The 19,594-nt window shown below is 54.6% G+C and overlaps 7 protein-coding genes across 7 annotated transcripts; 4 read left to right on the plus strand and 3 right to left on the minus strand.

The window, feature by feature from the left end:
• Positions 1–273: 273 nt before the first annotated feature.
• LY79DRAFT_574767 (cytidine deaminase) lies at positions 274–951 on the plus strand (the record flags this gene model as incomplete). The annotated part of the gene is made up of 3 exons (XM_060559629.1): positions 274–629; positions 732–813; positions 874–951. The coding sequence occupies 3 exons, from the start codon at positions 274–276 to the stop codon at positions 949–951; spliced, it is 516 nt and encodes a 171-aa protein (XP_060420959.1).
• Positions 952–1,909: 958 nt separating this feature from the next.
• On the plus strand, positions 1,910–3,498 carry LY79DRAFT_698988 (5-azacytidine resistance protein azr1). Its single transcript, XM_060564881.1, has 2 exons — positions 1,910–2,213; positions 2,278–3,498. Exons 1-2 carry the CDS (start codon positions 2,144–2,146, stop codon positions 3,450–3,452), a joined length of 1,245 nt encoding a protein of 414 aa, XP_060420960.1. The 5' UTR covers positions 1,910–2,143; the 3' UTR covers positions 3,453–3,498.
• Positions 3,499–4,595: 1,097 nt separating this feature from the next.
• On the minus strand, positions 4,596–6,044 carry LY79DRAFT_20383 (Ser-Thr-rich glycosyl-phosphatidyl-inositol-anchored membrane family-domain-containing protein). Its single transcript, XM_060551474.1, has 4 exons — positions 5,969–6,044; positions 5,472–5,733; positions 5,071–5,409; positions 4,596–5,016 (listed from the first exon to the last, which is right to left on the minus strand). Exons 2-4 carry the CDS (start codon positions 5,662–5,664, stop codon positions 4,892–4,894), a joined length of 657 nt encoding a protein of 218 aa, XP_060420961.1. The 5' UTR covers positions 5,665–5,733; positions 5,969–6,044; the 3' UTR covers positions 4,596–4,891.
• Positions 6,045–6,181: 137 nt separating this feature from the next.
• Positions 6,182–6,859, minus strand: LY79DRAFT_574770 (uncharacterized protein; the record flags this gene model as incomplete). Its single annotated transcript, XM_060559630.1, has 3 exons — positions 6,182–6,185; positions 6,273–6,471; positions 6,712–6,859. The coding sequence occupies 3 exons, from the start codon at positions 6,857–6,859 to the stop codon at positions 6,182–6,184; spliced, it is 351 nt and encodes a 116-aa protein (XP_060420962.1).
• A 2,302-nt stretch (positions 6,860–9,161) lies between these two features.
• LY79DRAFT_20427 (uncharacterized protein) lies at positions 9,162–10,879 on the minus strand. The gene is made up of 2 exons (XM_060551481.1): positions 10,151–10,879; positions 9,162–10,087 (listed from the first exon to the last, which is right to left on the minus strand). The coding sequence occupies exons 1-2, from the start codon at positions 10,631–10,633 to the stop codon at positions 9,446–9,448; spliced, it is 1,125 nt and encodes a 374-aa protein (XP_060420963.1). The 5' UTR covers positions 10,634–10,879; the 3' UTR covers positions 9,162–9,445.
• Positions 10,880–12,536: 1,657 nt separating this feature from the next.
• On the plus strand, positions 12,537–15,089 carry LY79DRAFT_676505 (phenylacetone monooxygenase). Its single transcript, XM_060564468.1, has 4 exons — positions 12,537–13,528; positions 13,580–13,737; positions 13,790–14,419; positions 14,475–15,089. The coding sequence occupies exons 1-4, from the start codon at positions 12,978–12,980 to the stop codon at positions 14,885–14,887; spliced, it is 1,752 nt and encodes a 583-aa protein (XP_060420964.1). The 5' UTR covers positions 12,537–12,977; the 3' UTR covers positions 14,888–15,089.
• A 2,170-nt stretch (positions 15,090–17,259) lies between these two features.
• Positions 17,260–19,328, plus strand: LY79DRAFT_574774 (acyl transferase/acyl hydrolase/lysophospholipase; the record flags this gene model as incomplete). Its single annotated transcript, XM_060559631.1, has 4 exons — positions 17,260–17,296; positions 17,464–17,602; positions 17,790–18,616; positions 18,874–19,328. 4 exons carry the CDS (start codon positions 17,260–17,262, stop codon positions 19,326–19,328), a joined length of 1,458 nt encoding a protein of 485 aa, XP_060420965.1.
• Between the last annotated feature and the right edge of the window lie 266 nt (positions 19,329–19,594).

A 19,594-nucleotide genomic window follows, 5' to 3' on the forward strand; every position in this document is an offset into this window, starting at 1 on the left:
GCCGCGGGGGGTTGGGTTAGCAAATGGCACTCGGACCCCCGTAAATGGAACACCCCAGTGGCAGCTCCAGAGGGCGGGAACACACTAAAGTGCACCAACTCACGGAGCTATCATCAGCTAAGCAAATAAATACATACTGTACATACCTACAACCGGCAAGCACCGCCCGCTTGGATTATCGACAACAACCGCATTGAGTCCATCCCATAATACCTACTAACCCCACCTTTTCACAACCTCGATTTCACCTCCTCTCGCATACAGTATCCTAATATGGCCTTCACTCCAGAGATTTTTGACATCGCAAATGAGTCCCAGACAACTGAGACAGCCAAGAAATACGGACTCTCGCCCGCTGAGGTGAAGGAGCTCCACCAGAGGGCGACGGCAGCAAAGGCGACGGCCTACTGCCCGTACAGCCAATTCCGCGTGGGCGCAACGCTTCTTTCCAACGATGGCCAGTACACTGCCGGAGCCAATGTTGAGAACGCCTCATACCCCGTTGGTACCTGTGCAGAGAGAGTAGCCTTCGGTAAGGCCATTACGGAGGGTATTCGGGGGTTCAAAGCCGTTGCCGTTGCCACAGATATCGAGGCCCCTTGCAGCCCATGTGGCATGTGCCGACAGTTGTGAGTCTTATTTTTTCAAAACTACACGGCAACTATCATTCAATTTCCCTCCAGACGGGTTGAGATACAAGACAATCGCAGGCTGACAACATGCTCCAACAGCATCCGGGAGTTTGTGGATTTGGAGACGCCCATCCTCATGTTCAACAAGGATGGAAAGTACGCTGCGATGAGACTGGAGGCGGTAAGTCTGATACCAGCAGATAGAAATGACGAAAACCGTGATGCTGAATGTCCTCAACAGCTCCTCCCGCTCTCATTTGGCCCCGAGTACCTCCCACCCCCAGATGTCCTTCAAAAGAGCCGCGCTGGCGAAGTATGAGCGACTAGAAAACCTGCTCTCCATCAAAATGGTCCGCTATCTGAATGCGTATATGCGTATTTGCGTGTGGCACTTGTGGAGAACCGAGCTGGTTGCAACGGCGGGTTCGACAGTCTCACTCAACGACAGCGTAGATGGTTCCAGGGTGTTACCAGGTCCATCTTCTTGACATGAATCGGATTTGTGATAGAATTGAATGGAAATGTTGCTGTGGTACTACGGTAAGGTATGAGGGATAAGAGGTTCTAGTTGCATTACGACGAGATGGGTGTATGGTCCGTAGTCTCCATTGTTGATCAGCAACTCAAACTCGAGTTTCCGATTCAGGACAGCAACTGTTGGAGTCTGTTTGGTCTACAACTTCATACAACTAAGTTGGCCTTTTGTTCATCGATTGCTTGTCTTATGCTGTCCCAATCTCCGGTTCAAGTGAATAGCGTACGCGTGCTGCTTTCCCGTTTCCCAAATCGCGTTGCTGAGGTGGAAGTCCATGACTTCACGACAAGAAGCGCCCATCGTTTCTGCTGTTCTTTGCCACATTTCGAACAGCGCAGAACCTTGGTGGCATATACAGGTTTCAAATTCTCAACAAGCACAGCTCTACGCCAAGGCGCTGGCGCTTGTCTGACTTGCCGGCCTGCCCGTGGCAGGCTGCTCTTATATGAGTTACTGTAGACTAGCGAGAACGAAAGAAAGCCTGAGTTCAAAGCCCCCCTTTTCACTCTACGCCTCTCAGAATTCACCAAGTGTTCTTGAACTAGATTTGAACCCCAAGTTATAAGATGATAGTGAAAGCTCTAGGTAGAGACCTACCTACCTATGCGGGAGGGGTGGGTTCCAGACAGTGCCCCATCATGATGAGCAGGTGATCGCAAGCTGACTCAGCGGAAATACCCCGGCTGATAACCTTATGAAATCTGGGGTTGGGCCTTCTAAATGACATCAAACGCATGTTACACTCCCTTAAGACCAGACCACCCATCAAAAATCATCTGGCCAATCGATTTGCGAACCTTGCGCGTCAAGCGAAGCTCTTTTCCCGGACTTTCCATAATCAGCTTACGAGGACCAGCAGCGTTTCGCTATGTGATTCCTGTCACGATTTTAACAAATAATTCGGTCTAGTTAACATGCGGACTGCGGAAGCACCGCATCTCCAGGAAACACTACACATCGCTGCGCATTGGAAGCAATGGCCGCAACGGTGACAATCTTGCGCCAGCCTTTGGTCCTCCTCCCTAAATCAAGGCCTCTGTCAACGGGTATGTTTTCTGTTAGTTTGAATTGCTTATCGAATGACCGCGTCTGACGAGGAGGCAATTGCAGCTTCCACTCATCTCCCAACATATCTTGCACGGCAACAAATGACCCCTCCAGCCCGCGCCCCCCATCGGTGTCTCTCGACAACAAGAAGCATGAGCTCCGCCTCGGCCGCAAAGCTCTCCTTCCACGTCGCAGCCTCCTTCACGGCCAAAGACCGCCCGTATGATCCGTCAACACACATCTTCCACTTCAACCCCTACAACCGCATCAACCAGAACCGTAACAAGAGGTCCCGACCAGATAGCGGCCACGATGCCTTCTTTGTCAGTAGGGTGGGCGACTCGGGCGCAGTTGCCCTCGGCGTTGCCGATGGTGTAGGCGGCTGGGTCGATTCCGGGGTTGACCCCGCAGACTTTTCGCATGGCTTCTGCGACTACATGGCTTCCACCGCCTACGGACACGGCGCGATCAAGAACGACCCGACAACACAAAGCACGGGTGACAAGGAGTCGCTGCGAGCGCAGAGCCTCATGCAGGAGGGATACCAGGCGATATGCGAAGACAGCACCGTCGTCGCCGGAGGTAGCACGGCCTGCGTTGCCGTTGCTTCGCCGGACGGCAACCTCGACGTGGCCAACCTTGGCGACTCAGGTTTCATTCAGCTTCGGTTGAACGCCGTACACACCTACTCCGAACCCCAAACACACGCTTTCAATACCCCCTACCAGCTCTCCATCGTGCCTCCAAGCGTCGCTGCTCGTATGGCAGCGTTCGGCGGCGCCAACCTCTGCGACTGCCCCCGCGACGCCGATGTCACCCAGCACAGCCTCCGCCACGGTGACATTGTTGTTTTCGCCACAGACGGCGTTTGGGACAATCTCTTCAACCAGGACATACTCCGCATTGTGAGCCACGTCATGACCTCTACGGGTGCGTGGCTCATGACCAGGAACGGCGTTCGCGTCGTCGACAATCTTAAGCCCTTTACAAAACCCTCCGAGGACGCCACTGGGAGACCGCCCTCCAAGTTTCTAACTCTGCAGAGTGTGCTCGCGGCCGAGATCACAGCCGCCGCCAAGTCGGCCAGCCTCAACCGCAAGGTTGACGGCCCGTTCGCCAAAGGCGTGCAGAAGTACTTCCCACAAGAAAACTGGCATGGCGGCAAAATCGACGACATTTGTACCCTCGTCCTTGTCGCGTCCGAGGACAATAAGGCCGAACCCAAGAGCCGCCTATGAAGTAATTGTATCATTAGCAACACCCCCCCCCCCCCCCCCCCCCCCCAGCACCGGGTGTTTTTCCAAGTTCGAGTCGCACGTTGTTCCAACTTAGATGATTCAAAAAAGGAGCGCCACCGCTGCCGCCGTATTTCTAGATATGTCGTAGTTTTTGCCTGTCCAGCCATTTGGTGCGCAGCAGTAATGACGTAAATAATGGAAAGCAAGTCGATTTTTGAAGGATTACATGTGACTATCTGTGCAACGCTTGCTCCCAAACTGCCATGGGCGAATGCCATGACACTCCAAGGCTTCTACGTTTCGAGGCTTGTCGGCGTTGCTTTGCCACAGCTACCGCCTGTCTCGTCCTCTGCTTCTCCACCGAGTAAACCGCCGCAATTTTTTTTTCCATCATCAGGATCGGCGGCGAGCCGTTTGATAGAATCCCATGCCATGTGGCAACGTCCCTGTTTCCTCATTTCTTCCGTGCGTTTTTTTTTTTTTTTTTTTTTTTTTTTTGGAAGACACGCAAATCGCTGAGAGGAGAGGGGGGGGTTGTGACGGAGGCAATATCCCAACCGCCCCCCCTTGCTTCTTCCTTCATCCTGCCCTCCAGGGCGGCGGCGGCGGCTCAAGGTTTCCCAGTCTCCACGTCTGTGATGCGCCATTTCCATATTATCCCCCCACGTGGGAACCAGACATCACAGCAATCGGCGGGACCTGGGATGGGAAACATCATACAGGCTCAAACTTCTGGGGTGGACGAAACGGGAAGCGTTCACGCCTAAAAAAACTAAAAAACAAGACCCTGGTGATTAGGGAGGGGTTAAAAGGGTCCCTGGTGACTTCGGACGAACCGTTGATCGGATTTTGAGTTTGCCTTTTGATGATCCTGTTTGCCTGTGTAGTGTACACTAAGCCTCGAAGTTTGTCCTGTCAGATGCACCCCAGGTCCCAGACCACACACAGTGCATGCTACCATCCTGCGCCAGTGACATGCATGTCGAATCACACAGGAGCACGGGCGACAGTAAGAGGTGAACAGTCACCCGGAACAGCAGTCGTTCGATGCATGCAGCTTCATCAGGTAAAACAAGACGCGGGGTTTGTGGAGTTTGTGTTACACCTTCGGGATTACCTTCTAGTCACAGGCGGACAGAGAATTTCATTAAAAAGATTGATAAAGGCAACAAAACCCTTTGATTTTGCAAGTTGATTTTTGTATACAGACCCGGGTAACTAACTAGGTCACACCTAAGTCGCACGCCGTCCGCCCACAATTTAATTTGTTCTGTGCCTTAGGTAGCTTTTTGCTACTCGACCTTTGCTTCAATTCAAATCCAACGCCTAATCCCAGTTGTTCTTGGAACGCATTACTGTATTATAAACCGTGGTTCGCATCATATACCAGTCATAGGACTCTAGATCAATCCCGATGCCCTCACTTCATAAGCATGCGCTTACTGGAAGTAGAGCATGGCCGCGACGGTCAGACCGATGAGGGCAATGGGGGAACCGAGGCGAACAGAGTCGCTGCCGGGGACAGTAGTGGGAGCAGTGGTGGGCTCGCTGGTAGAGCTGTGACCTATTAAACTGGTTAGACAGATCATTCCATCTCCTTGCGACAAACAATACATACGAGTGCTGGCATGGGTGGTGCTGGTAGAGACAGTCGTGGCCGTGGAGTTAGCAGCCGACGAGACAGCAGAGCTGCTCTCGGCAGAGGCGGAAGAGCTGGAGCCGGAAGAGGTGATGGAAGGAGAAGCAGTGGTGGTGCCAGAGGCCGAAGTGGCGGCAGAGGCAGAGGCGGAGGCAGTGGCGGAGGCGGAGGCAGAAGCAGAGGCGCTGACGTCGGTGGCCAGGCTGAACTGCTCAGAGTAGTTGGGAGTGCCAGTGCCGTCGGAGATCTCGATGGCGTACTGGTCGGAGGGGAGAGTAGTAGGAGGGGTCCAGACAAAGGAAGTACCACTCTGGCCAGCTGTGTTTTCTGTTAGGTTTCGAGCTCGTTATGACTTGAGGAGCTGTTGACAGAAGACTTACTTGCGATGGACTGAACGGTGGCCAGGTTGGTGCTGGGGCCGTTCTTCAGAGTGAGAGTGACAGGACCTTGAGCGTCAGACCAGGTGATGGTGAAGGGCTGGCCGGCCGCAACATCGTAGTTGCTGTTGGTAAGCTTAACTGCCTGGGCAAGGGCAGCGAAGCTGGCGACGAGGACAGAGGCGAAGGTCTTCATTGTGAGTGATTGGGTGGTTCTTTGGGGTGGATTAAGTGAGCGAGTGTAGGAGTATTAGGTATCGAACTACTGTAATTTGTCAAAAGAAACTGTCAACAATGAATGTCGGGAATAGGCTCGTGAGGAAACAAGAAAGAGAAATGAGTACCGGTGGGAAGGGGGGCAGAGGAGTAGAAAAAGGTTTCCCCATCTCGCAGGCACGAAATTAGGCGAAGCGAAATCAGGGGTAAAGCATGGAAGGAGCCCGAAGGGGGGTGTGGAGGATGGTGTGTGTGCGGGTTTGACGAGGCACGAGATGACTTACGTGCCTAAACGAAGCCTTTCCCTATTATTACCCGAACGCGGTGCGGAAGGGTATGGATCGATGGTATTCAAGTATTCTGTCTGTAGACACGGATGTTTATTGGGATAGCGTGTAGATGGAATGGATAGACTTTGTAAGACGGAACAAGATGGGCGGACTCAAGTTTTAATGAGGTGCAAGAGCCGCAAAGGTAGATGGCGACTCTTCTGCTATCTACCTACGGTATAGGTAGGTAGCCACTGAGAGAGTGATGTCGACATCACAACAAGCAGCCGACACAGCAACAGCAGGAGCAACCGCGTACCTTGTCTCTACGTCAAGGAAGCCGCGGCCAGCATCACGGCTCCCACTTGCAATGGCACTGGCACACTGAATGGCGCGACCTGCAAAGTCGCGCCAGGCGTCCGACCGGTCAGCGCCGCGCAATTCGTCGCAAATGAGGGATGCAACGACGGGTTGCTTCCCACTTGACTTGACCCAGAACCGCAGCAACAAGGGTGGCACTAGCCCCGGTCAGGGACTAGGGCGGAAAATTGTCAGAGGTACCCCTGTTGCAGAGAGGAACCTGGCGAACCCCAGAGAAGCGCTAATGAGAGCACCAAGCTTCAGATTCTTTGTGTTAACTTTTTGTGTCTTTCTTTCTGCTTCTCCTCGCGTCTGACATGCTACGACGATGCGTGGCGGCAATAGCAGCTCCTTCCTACCTAGACACCTGAGCTGAGCCGTACCGTGCCAGGCCTTACCTGGCTGGGCATTCGCTCCTCTCACCTTTTGCGTGGCAACTTCCGGTGTGTTCGGTTCAGGGCACCCTTGAGAGATCCCTACTGGACTTGTGCAGATACGAAGCAACACAGCAACAGAACGAAGCTCAACTCTCGCACTACTACCCATTATGGCATCCCCGGAGTTGCCCGTGCCCCCATACATTGGCCTGCTCTGCTGGGGTTATCGAAAGAACCCTTCCAGAGCAGGCAAGTGGCCTGGGTCTGGACGGTCCATGTTTGCCTGCGACGGGGTCCTCCCGAGTCGCCGTTAGTGGTCACTGTCAGCACGATGAACAATGCGCCTGGGAAATGTCACAATCCTCCACATGTTTACTCCTTGGGTGCCTGGTTTCCTTCTCCATCAGACGTCTGTCCACAGGGACTGACCCCCAGCTGGAATGGCATGACACCCCTGACTCTCGACCATGCTCTCGCATTGCGCCGCTTTTCTCCTTCTCGCCCGGTGATGCGCAAGGCTCATGCCGATCTGGGTCTTTCGAGGCGCAGCAAGGGAGATCTGAGAGACTTCCCATTCGCGCACTTGGACGACGACCACCTTCCGAGCTCCTCTTCGCATTGGACAGGTAACAGATTTTCGCCCCCCATGGGAATGCGTAAAGTGATGCTACTGCACAGGACTGGCTGCGGCTGACGCCCGGCTCAGGCCTCCAATTGCGTGTGCTACCAACAGCGTCCATCCCTCCACCTTCCTTTCCCGCTCGTGTTCGATATTTCGTGGCCAAAACTCCACCTGGCCCGGACCAGTGACGAGCCGCCCACGATCCGGCCATCGACGCCAAGTAGTACTGACAGCTCAAAGCTTTCCCTCCGATGACGAAGTCTATGCGTACAGACAATAATACAATCAATGCTATTTCAGTGCTCTCAATTCCCACGCGACAGGCCAAAACCTTAATGGGTCGAAATCCCTATGCAGTGGGTTGATCTCGACAGCCGCCTTCCCTGGTACGAATACAGGACGAGTCCACGACGTTCGGGCCAGCATGCGTCTCCTGTGGCAGCACGGATGTGATGCAGAACATCGGGCCCGCTGCAAGAATGCAGGTCCTTTCTTGTCGGAAGGTGATTACCAAGTCATGATGCTCGATGAGGTGGGTGGACGTAATGGTTTGATGCTTCTGCGAAGGGTGCGTCTCGGTCCCAGTTCGCGACGGTAGTCAGACGCACATGAGTCCGAAATGGGGTGGCTTCTCTACTTACGACGAGAAGAATCTAATTACCGGGCGGAAAGTCGTCCGCTCGCCATCGCCCACCTGCCATGTGACCCGTGCCGCCATTCATCCCGTCCCTCTCGTCATGCGATCAGTGCTAGCGTATCAGTGCTAGCGTATCCATATTATGTAATTATACGCGCATGCCTGCCTACTACCTAGTATAACATTGGCGCAAAGGCGGCAATCTTACTCTCATTCGGCGGACTGGGGTGGGTCCCCTTCCATATAAAGTTGGTCACTATAGAACAATAAGACACAACGACGTCAGGCGTTTCTCCTTTCATCGAGTCCAATTTCAATGCGCATCTCTGACTGGGCCCCGTTGTGGGGACAACCATTGGCAGAGGTACCCATCGCGCGCGGTACCTGCATCGGTCCTTGTTTTCTAGTGTATGCTCCAACCCACGGGCTCAGACACTAAACACAGCTCGTCGGATTTGCCATTGGAACATTCTCCCCGCCTTGTCCATGCAATGTGTGCTCCAGAAATAACCTGGCGAAACATCTATTCGAGGGACTCCACAGTCGGCAACCGTCGACGGGAAAGCGGCGTCTGTGGTGAGTCGCCTAGCTCCACCATTACCCGAACTCTTCAACGGTTCTGTCGATATCGGTGCTGTTTGATGTTTGACACGAGATGCTTTCACACCGGGTCCATCGGACCAAATCATCGGATGCAACGAGTCGCTCGCATTCTCAACGCATCCTTAGAGTTTCAAGCTGTCGCCGTTTTCTCAGTGTCGAGCACGCCGCACATCGGCTCCACTCTCCACACTCCGCGTATGCAGTACTCGGATCTCGCGGCATTCCTACCACTGGTCGCAATGACACCTGGTGGCAAACCACTCGTGGCTGAAATGGATCAAACCTGTATGCCCAAGGACGTTTCACTCGGCACCCTGTTGGAATGAAACGGCGCCGGGAATGCGATTTCTTCTCGTTGCACCCAGGTGACGCGAAAGCAACAGTAAACACGATAGCCGACGACCACGGCGATGGCGAGAATGCGCGGCGCTGCGACTGCCAACGCTATTCTCCAGTATTTGAAACTGGGACGATGGGGATTCTGTAACGCCACCTCTCGCGGGTTCAAAACAAGTCCACGTATGGTGCATAGGCTGTGTCATCGGTCCCAAATACACGAAGAGACAGTGTCTTGTAACAGGGCTTACGTATAACGAATGCCCCGAACCTCATCCAGTCTCTCACGGCCTCGAGCTGCTGAACGAGTCACGCACCACGGTGCCAACGAAGACCCTTGCCGTGCCATACGCCGGCACACCACGTCCCGTTTCCCGCTCCGAGGGGCTTCTCAACTAGACCATCATTGCTAGATTCGTCCGTCCAAGCATGTACTGTTGCGCCAAAACATTTGTCCCCCAAGACACGAGACGGCGCACACGTCGCACGAAGGCCATGAGAGTAGCAATACTGTCGGAGATGGGCCTCATCGACAGCTCGGACTTGAACGAGGTCTATTAACGGGATGCACTGAGTGTACAGCGGACGACTCCTCGCCGGACGCCGTCGGCCTCCTCTCTGACCTGTTCCACTGTGGCGCCCTTTCCTTTGGCCTTGTCGACGAAATCATCGAGTGAACCGCCGACTCCAAAGTAGAGCTTCTTTGCCCCGACCAGCGCCTGCGACTGGCAGTTGCCGCGCTCGCTCTGCTCTCTGCTTAGAATGGCGAAAACCATTTCATTGAAAGCCTCCAGCGCGAATGGCGAGTATATCGTCTCGGCGCCTATGAGCAGGGTATCAAAACTGTCCGACTTGTCCAACTTGGACCGAGTCTCGTACAAGAGATCGACCAACTCGACCGACCAACCACCAGAAAGGAAGTGTAGGGAAATTTGTGAAGACGTAAGGAAGTCCTGGAACTGTTGCACCACTTTGGGCGTAAGTTCGAGCTCGTCCTCTAGCGCGAATGCTTCTTGCAGAGCAGGGCTCTGGTCTCTGTGTTCGAGAGCCCAGGCGAGAATGAAGTTGGGCAGCGTCACCAACTGCAGAACCGTTGGGTTGTAGTCGGCAAGGGTGAGCAGAAGCGGGGACCTCGGGGCCGAGTCCCTCATAGCCCACTGCAGAAGGGCCAGAGAAGGGAGTGCAGTGCCGCATCCAAGCTGTGCGATGTTAGCTTTTCGTAGCCACTGGGAGGGAGCAGGAGACGCGCGTCAGTCTCATACCTCGATCACTCGGAGAGGCCGCTGCTTCAGCAAGTCCAAATATTGGCCACTAGCAAGGACCTTGACAAGATCGACGCTGCTCTCCCAGCTCTTGAAGCCGCCCTCGTAGACGCCCGTCTTCACGTCGTGGCTGCCAAGCCCCTCGGCTTCGGTACCCTCACTGGCGACCTCATCCTCGGCCATGAGCTGCACTCGCACGTCCCACAGTTCTCGACGAGGAATCTTGATGACGCTGCCGTCGTCAAGAGTAACGTCGAGCGGACCGAAGGCGACCTTGGAAGGCAGTTTTGCGAGCATCTCCTGCAACGCGTGACTGGTGGGCGGCAGCTGGGGTTTGCCGGGAACCGGGAAGGCGCTGGCAACAGCGGACTGCGGGGTCTCGGACTCCGGGACGGGCACCGGCGGGGGAGGCTCGGCGACCGGGACAGAGTCGTCCTCTATGTCATCGCCGCCGAAGCCGAAAGAGAATGCTGAAGATGACATATTTTTGTGAAGTGGGACGCGGCGTGGGGTTGCAGGAATTTTGTACGTACTGAAAGGTGAGTGTGAGAGAGCGACCTATGGAGGTACCTTATGGAAATGTGGGGGCGGGCTCGCACCAGAGCGCTACGGACCGCCGTCTTCTATTGGACACTCACCGGGGACGGACTGGCCGGTAGGTGTGCTGGACCAAGTCGAACAATGAATGAGGGACGAGATTCCCATGTTCGTCGTCATGTTTCCTGGATTGAGACTTCACAGCGTTGTCCGTTGGAACGGGAGCTATCAAGCACGACGCGGAGCTCGCGTCGTCGTCGAGCTGTAATGGCTAGCCGGGTTGTGTCGGACCAACGACTGGTGCTCAACTCAAAGCCCATCCATCCACCGTTGTCGGTATGATTTGGTAATGGCTGTTGTTTATCAGACGGACTCGTCGGTATCGGTGCCTCGCTCGTAATTCGAGGCTCTTTCGATTCTGCACCAACACAAACACCAATCAAGAACGGGGCGCTTGTTGGTCGCAAATCAGCCAATGGCCAAACACTCGATGATTGACAACTCCGGAAGAGGCTTTCTGCAGCGTGGCATCAAGGCAACAGATGTACTGTGGAACCGTTGTCGTCTTTCTGATTCGATGCCTCTCCTCTCGGTCTCCAAATCGCATGCTTACTATCTGTGCATCCTAGTCGTGCTGAATGCGAATAAAGAAAAGGCGATAATAAAACTGCCTGCAGCCCCGATAGGCTGACCTACGCTCGGAAAGTCTCCCCGCTATCAAGCGCTATCCCTAACGTGTATCTTACTGCGTCGTCCACGCGTGCTCTTGAGACTCGCACACAACAGCATCGAGCTGAACAGCGGTTGTCTTGCTGCGCCATCCTGCAAGCCATTGCCGACTTGGTTCAGAACCCAGCTGCACAATGCCTGTCAGACAGACAGGAAGACGGGACAGAGACGCCCACACACCTCCACATTTTGAGACATGGAGGATCTCGTGCATCCGAGGCATCGTGCTCCGCTAGATCTCATGTCTCAGTGGTCGACAAACGCGCGACAATGCCCGTCTTGTCCCTCATCCTAGCATACGGCACCGAACAGCTTCGCCGCTGGTCAATGCTGAGCTCGGCACCCGCGATTTCTTCAGGCGGTGATCTGCACAATGAGACTTTGTGACTTACAAGCCGTGGGTGTCCACCAGCAAACCGGAACGCGAGCAAGGGAGCTTTGGCACTGGCGAAGCCGCCGCAATCCAATGGCCGTATCAGCCTCCACCCACTCCGCGACCATCTCCGTCCTGTTCTAGTACACTACGGATACCTTGCTCTGCACAGCCCGTACCCGCTTCGTCTGGCCCCTCTACCAACGCATTCTATATACTATGTAGTATACATTGTACTTACGATCCGTGGCTCCGGTTCCAGCCCTTCATCCTTCAGCGCGGCGAGCGTCCTGATTTGCCACTCACCGTTCTGGTTCCCATGCCTCGGGCACCCCACGGCCCGGCCTCTCGTCGTGGTTGGATGGTTTACGATCTTATCCAGCCAGTGCCGTTTTTCTAATCGGACCTTACCTGACCATAGCAAGCTAGTAGAGGTGCGAATACGCCATTTCACCCGTTCTGCCGGCGGACTTCGTGGGCCGGCCTTGTTCCAGTCATTTGGATAGGTGCAGCCACACCATGTGCCGTTCCACCTGCCAAGGTTTATCGACGTCGCGGTCGTAAAGCAGCCAACAATGACGCCCGTGACAGACCCTCCATGGACTCGGCCCCCAATTGAAGATTGATGGGGCCCAACAGTCATTGGAGCTCATCGATGCCGCCTGTCCAAGTGAGCTGGCTCTTTCCCTGTCACCGTCAAGTCCGCGCTTCTCGACGGCAAGTCGTGCAGCACTACTTTGCAGTCCGAGGTGAGGAGGTGTCATGTTAGTCGTGCGGGCACCGTCGTACTCACCTCGGAATTTGCTTATTGCCGGGGAGGAGAGCTTCATGTCTCCTGGGGTTTGTCCATTTCAACGGGGCCTTCGTTGCTTCTTCCTCATTAGTCCGTTTGTCTCAGTATACCCTCGATTGCACACTTCTTTGTCTTCATTGGCCATTCTCCGTAACAAGCCCAACCCACCACGGCGTGCCAAACCACGTTCGCCGCCCTTTACAGCCGCAACTCCACCAGAGAAACAAAAGAAGTGCGCTTGTTCGTTCGGGGGGAGACTCCTTACAGTTCTGCCACTTGTTGGCGCCTTCACCAAGGATCTTAAAGCCCCTCTGCAACTTGACTGAGATATAAACCACACCATCCCTCCTCGTCATCCTCCATCTAGTCATCATCTACCTCACCACAACCTCGCAATGACACGACAAGACCCTCAACTCTCTCGGCATGTCGATGCTCAAGGCAGCGGATCTGGCCAAGCTACCCGAAGCAACGCCGCCTACACAATACGCGAGGCGCCGTTCGCAGCACCGCGACCTGTTCGTATCATCGGGGTCGGCGCTGGAGCCAGCGGGATCAACCTGATCCGCACCCTCAGAAACACGCTTGGTGCTTCGACATACGAGGTTGTGGTCTACGAAAAGAACCAGAATGTCGGAGGTACCTGGTTCGAGAACCGTTATCCGGGATGCAAGTGCGACGTGCCCAGTCACAACTACCAGTTCACTTGGAAGCCGAACCCGGCCTGGTCAAGCTTCTTCGCCCCCGCAGCCGAGATCGAGCAATACCTGTGCCAGGTTTGTGATGAAGAGAACCTGCGGCCTCACATCAAGACCTCGCATCAGATCGTAGGGGCCGTTTGGTCCGAGCCCAAGGCCAGGTGGGATTTGCAGATCAGGGACCTGGCGACTGATATGGTCTTCGAAGATCATGCCGACTTTTTCATCGACGCAACCGGTATCTTGAAGTATGTATTAGCAGGCACTCGTGGTTGAAGATCGACATCTGACTGCTACAGCAAATGGAAATTCCCCGACGTGAAGGGCTTGTCCGACTTCAAGGGTACTTTGATCCACAGCGCAAACTGGCCCGAAGACTTCGACTACGCCAACAAGACGGTGGCCGTCATTGGAAACGGAGCGTCTGGTGTCCAGATTGTACCAGCTATCCGCGCCCGTGAGTTGCTCTGCTTGCCGCCCAGCTGATACATGAGGCTTACACCAGGCAGACGTGAAGAGACTACACCACATCATCCGCACGCCAACCCTGGTCATCCCGCCTCGCGTTACAACAATGAAGATGGGCCCTTCGGCTTCTCTCCTTGAACAAATTGAAATGGACGAGGAGGGACGCTTCTCGGCGGCGACGATTGCCAAGTTCCAGAACGACCCGGCCTTTTACGAGAAGTTCGCGCAGACCCTCGAGCTGGATTCAAACATCAAGTTTGCCATTTCGCTCATCGCCGACAGTCCTCAACAGGCGTGGGCACTGGGGAAGACAAAAGAGTTCATGACGGCGATGCTGAGGGGTAACGAGAAACTCTGCAAGCAACTGATACCCGACTTTTCCCTGGGATGCAAGCGGCTCACTCAGGCGCCGGGCTATCTCGAGTCCTTCCACGACCCCAAGCTCGCTCTTCACACTGACACCATCGAGAGTTTCGTCCCCGAGGGAATAAAGCTAGCCAACGGCGAGGTCCTCGAGGTCGATGCCATCATCTGTGCCACAGGCTTTGATTCCTCGTTCCGCCCTGCCTTCCCGCTTGTTGGTCGGCACGGCAACTTGCAGGATATCTGGTCCGAGCAAACACCGAAGGCCTACATGTCCCTTGGTGTTGCAGGCTTTCCCAACTACTTTAGTAAGTCGGGCTACGCAACCGCTCACTCACCTGATGCTGACAATGGTCCCCGCAGAGTTCTTGGGCCCCAACGCCCCAATTGCACAGGGCGACGTTCTCACACTCAGCGAGCACATCGCCACATACATCGCCAACGCGATCCAGAAGTGCCAGACACAGGGCATCCGTTCGATTGTCCCGTCGGAAGCCGCCGTCGAGGACTACTTTGAGCACACCACCACCTTCATGCCGCGTACGGTCTTCGCCGGGGGTTGCAGATCTTGGTACAAGCAGGGCGAGGTCGATGGCCCTGTGACGGCGTTGCACCCTGGCAGCCGTGCTCACTTCATTCGCCTGCTGGAGCACTTCAGGGGCGAGGACTGGGAATACACGTACGAGAACGCGAGGCAGAACCGGTTTGCATACTTGGGCAACGGGTTCACCGCGCCGGAGATGGCGATACTCAAGGCTGGAGCGCCTGGTTCGTAAGGCGACGCCGCCGGATGCATGGCTCAATATGAGTGGCTTAATATGACCTTTTACATAGACAGGGGTGTGGTTTGGTGGCTAGAATTATTCTGGGCGGCTCAGTTTTTGGGCGGTTCTGCAGGCGTTGATTTCGGCTGGGAACTCTTGATCTAGGCACGGCGAACATGAAATCTGTCTCCCAACGAGTCCAATCTAGGCGCCAGTGGTGATATGTGACGAGGCGTTTTGCCGATTGCAACCGGCCTCGGAGCCCCCTGTTGATAGATGTTGCCTCGCCTCCTGAAGTGAGACCTCTCGGAGAAGGCGCAGCATGCGGAAGTCATTCGATGTCTCTGTTGCCGGGCCACTGAGTGGCCGGATACAGGCGACTTGGCGCTGTGTGTCGCTATGCGGCCTGGTAGCCCGCGCCATGATAGTCGACGCCAGTGGCGGAGTTGCCGCGTGGCGGGAGAGGAGGTTTAGTTTGAGTGGGAAGGGATGAATCTTGGGAGGGATGCATGTCTTGGACTCTGGTAAGCGGTTTTAGGTTTGCTGAGGCCAGAAGCCAGGACGAGGACAGTCGAAAAGCGCATGGCTGCATGAGAGGAACAGAACTTCTGCTCGACACGCCTGACCCAGACGACGTATAAGGTCGATAACACCCTAGTGCGCTTTCACACACATCAACGCAGATTCCGAATCTGGCCAGCGCGCTCCTCCTGTTATCAAGCTGCTTCCCGGCTCCCCAGCCTACTGGGGGAGGTCGATGATAGACATTGTGTTTGATGAGCCGTGTCCTTGGGCTCGTCGTCAACGGCACCCACAACGTCACTCTCCACACGAGCATCGTTATTACAACCGACCCGGGTGAGCTGCGATTGATTTCACCAGGGGCGAGGTAGGCACATACCTATCTGTGTCAACTCCAAAATGGCGCTGTTACTATGAGACTAGCGGTATCCAAAAGCCTCCCGGAATCGCCCTTCACGTCTACGAGAGTTGCGTTTACAGTAATAATTGAGTAACACTTCGGCCACCGCTATGTCTAAAAGAATGCAACATGAAGGGGCATGCTACGGAGTGTTGTTTGGCTCTCGTTCCCAGGTCTATGTCTATGCCCATAGTCACTGCTTGTGCGCATCCCGGCCATGATATGTCACTGTGGCATCTGTGTTCTTGACAGATATAAGAAGCAAAATATGAATTAAAATACAAAAAAAGCTAACATAGAGTGTTCTTTGCGCTCAAAGACCGGTTTCCATGCACTTGCCTGATTGATGGGATTGAAAAGGGCCTTGGACACAGTATCTGGAAAGCTTGATAAGATTTCTCATAGTTAAGATAGATCAATAGGTCAACTTGAGGAGAATGGAGGAAACAGAAGAAATGCAGAAGAACACGCCGTATCATCCAAGACTACGAGGATTGAAGTGATGATGAGAAAAGGTGGGGGGCCAATGCCCCTCCTCGTAGCGCCAGTTCGCTTAGCGGTCCGACCCGCCCCATGGCGGCCGGCGCTTACGAGCAAACACCGTCGGTGTTTAGCTGCCTGTCATGATCATCTTTCCCCGTGTTACGCCATCTTCACAGCCTGCCCTGTAACGTTGAAGGACAGATATCTTCCATGACATTAGGCCGCAAGTGCGACAGGCTCATGAGATCTACCCTATTTCAGTCTACGTCTTCCATCTCTCTCGCCTCTTCAAGACACAGCGCCTTGCCCTTGTCGACACAGGATGGCAGCATGCATTGCCGCCCCCGTTAGACAGGGGTCTGCGGGCAAGCAGACTGTGCAGATAATCCAGTTGGCCATCTCCTCGCCCCTCAAGGCGCACAAGCAGAGCGGTCGACCCATCGCGTCGGACCAGTACAGGCTCTGGGAGTGGCTATGCAGTTCACACAGCCAACACTCAACTACTTAATGAAACACAGGGACGATGCTTTCCCGGAGCCGACAACCAAGAAAGGACATAGCAAGCTTGTTGGTGTGTGGCCAGGCCGTAACCCTCCTTCGTCCCCTGGAGAACGAGAGGCGCTTATCAGGGATCGTGCATCAGGCGGACTACTAAACAGGCCACCGACGGCCTCCGTGCCTCCATCGGAGGGTCGAGTCCGACAAATGTCTGTTGGTTGGGCTCATTGAAGAAGTCCCTCAGCCCGGTTCTTTTCCCATTTGCAAAGATCTTGCATGTCCCCCTCCTTTCAATACCGAGCCTTGCAATACCCATTCACGCGTTGTCTATCCTGTCTGTCGGGATGATTGTTGGAATCATTTCCATAATTTGATTTTAGACTAGCGTATAATGTCTACCAGTACTTCGGACTCTGTATCTCACTGGACTCCTTTGTCCATTTCGATCTCGTTTTTGTAGTAACACCAAACCGTTTCCGCGATGGCGGACGACGGGCTCGTTTACCTGCTATCTCTTGGTATGTCTTCTAGCCGCGTGAATGGCTGCACAATGAAGAGAGTATCATGGCGAAGCGTTGCTGTTGCCATGTTCTTTTCTTCAACCCGATTCTCTGGCGTATCATTCTTAGTCTATGAAGATAATATGAAGATGCTTTGACAGTAATGATCAACTGACACAATATAGATGGTGGAGGAATCAGGGGCATATCGGAACTCGTCATACTACACGAGATTATGAAACGGCTCAAAGAAGTGGCTGGCCTTAAGGAAGAGCCCAAGCCGCGGGGCTATTTCCACTTGATAGGTGGCACAAGCACCGGAGGGTTAGTCGACCGACCCAGCCGATCTCTGGCGAAGGGGGAAAAAGGAACACCGCTGACAGCCAGCCAACGTCTAAAGCTTGATTGCCATCATGCTTGGTCGCATGGGTATGACAGCTACGGAGGCTATCGATTGCTACGAAAAATTCTGAAAGAAGGTATTTCGTACGAAAAACCGTCGTTTCGACAGGACTTTTAAAGAGGCAACGCTCGACAAAGTCATTCGAGACATCGTGGCACAAAGGAGGCTAGAAAAGACCGTCATGCTCGACACCGGCGGTGAAAAGGGCGTCACCTTCGTCTGCGCCGCTACCTATAACGATCACACCCCTTACCTCTTCCGGACATATCGGGCAAACAGCAGTCAATCCGTTCCAGTTGCTGACGCGCCTGGGACCATGACTCCAACACATAACCATGCCCACCATGTCGAGATATGGGAAGCTGCTCGGGCAACGACCGCGGCACCGACTTTCTTCCATCCCATCTCTATCAAAATCAAAGCGGAAATGGACGCGTACGTGGACGGAGCCCTGAGGTTCAACAATCCCGCCCGCCTTGTGCTCAACGAAGCCGAATCACAATTTGGTTCCGGAAGAAAGCTGGGATTTGTCTTGAGCCTGGGGACCGGGCTGAAAACCGCGGACAAAGGATCCAACGTCGTTCCCAGCATGGAAGAAGTGGCGAGAAACACCGAGCCCGTGAGAAAGAACAGCGGCGCCCTGCTGTCAAGGGGCACCTTCAAGGTGCTCAAACATGCAAAGCAATCTATAACCGACCCGGAGCCGGCGCACAGCGCGCTAGAAGAGCGGTTCCGGGGCACGCCTTACGCCTACTTCCGTCTCAACTTGGACCGCGGCGCCGCGGATATCAAGCTTCATGAGTACAAGAAGATTAAAGCGCTACGAGCGGCCACCGAGCAGTATCTACGGAAAGTTCAGGTGTTCGCGGACATCGATAAAGTGGTAAGCATGTTGCACAATAACGAAGGTGTCAACATGCCTCTGGATGCCGCGTGTAAGTTTATTCTTTAGCATGTAACCCTCGCACCTCTGATATCAGATAGGTCGCGCGGTTTCCTACGGGGGCATCGAAACAGGTCATCGCCCAGGAGAATCAGATCAAAAGCATCGCTAGCCCCCAGTTCACTGGTAGAACAGATATTCTCGAGAAGATGAACCGCCACTTTTTGCCAGCGCGAGCAGCCATCACCAAGGAGATACCTCGGAATTTGGGGTATGGGTGGTGTCGGTAAGACGCAAATTGCGCTGAAGTTTACAGACTTGTACGGATCGCGGTGTGTGCTCGTTCTGTTCATTCTCTTGCCCTTTCCGTGGGGTTCGCCAATTTTGACACCAGTTATCTCAGGTTTGCCCGGGTCTTTTGGAACAACGCCGCCACTGAGGACTGCATTTACGAGTCCCCCAGGCTAATGACAGCCACACTGTTTGGAGGGGAACCAAGTAAACCAGACATCGGGCGTGTGCTCCAGTGGCTAGAGCGCAATACAAAGGAAGAGTGGCTCTTGGTATTCGACAACAACGATTCGATCGACAGCCGAGCAGATGCTCACCTGGATCGCGGAGTGCGAAGAAGAGAAGGGCGCCAAAAGCCCGCAGCTTCGCAGTGCGGTCGCGGCGCTGGCAACGACGATGCAGCTCGCGGGCCATATCGACAAGGCCGAGAGCCTGGAGGCAACGTCGTTGGCGTGGTGCAGAGAGAACCCTAACGTTAGGGAGGGCCACCGGGCGACCATGAGGGCGATCAGCAACATCGCGACGCTGAGGTCTGCCAAGGGGCAGCACGAGTCGGCGGATGAAATGTGGCGGCACGTGCTCGATGACGAGCGGTTCAGGGGTAAGGAGCACCCGATCACGCTGCAGTCGAAGCGAAACGTGGCCATCGGGTGCGTCAAGTTGGACAACCTCGAAGAGGCTGAGAGGTTGGTCCGGGAAGTCCTGGACGTTGGTGAGAGGGTGCTGTGGCAGGATCATC

The sequence above is a fragment of the Colletotrichum navitas genome (genome assembly GCF_030913465.1).
Source record: "Colletotrichum navitas strain CBS 125086 chromosome Unknown LY79scaffold_1, whole genome shotgun sequence".
In the NCBI taxonomy this organism is placed as follows: Eukaryota; Fungi; Ascomycota; class Sordariomycetes; order Glomerellales; family Glomerellaceae; genus Colletotrichum; species Colletotrichum navitas.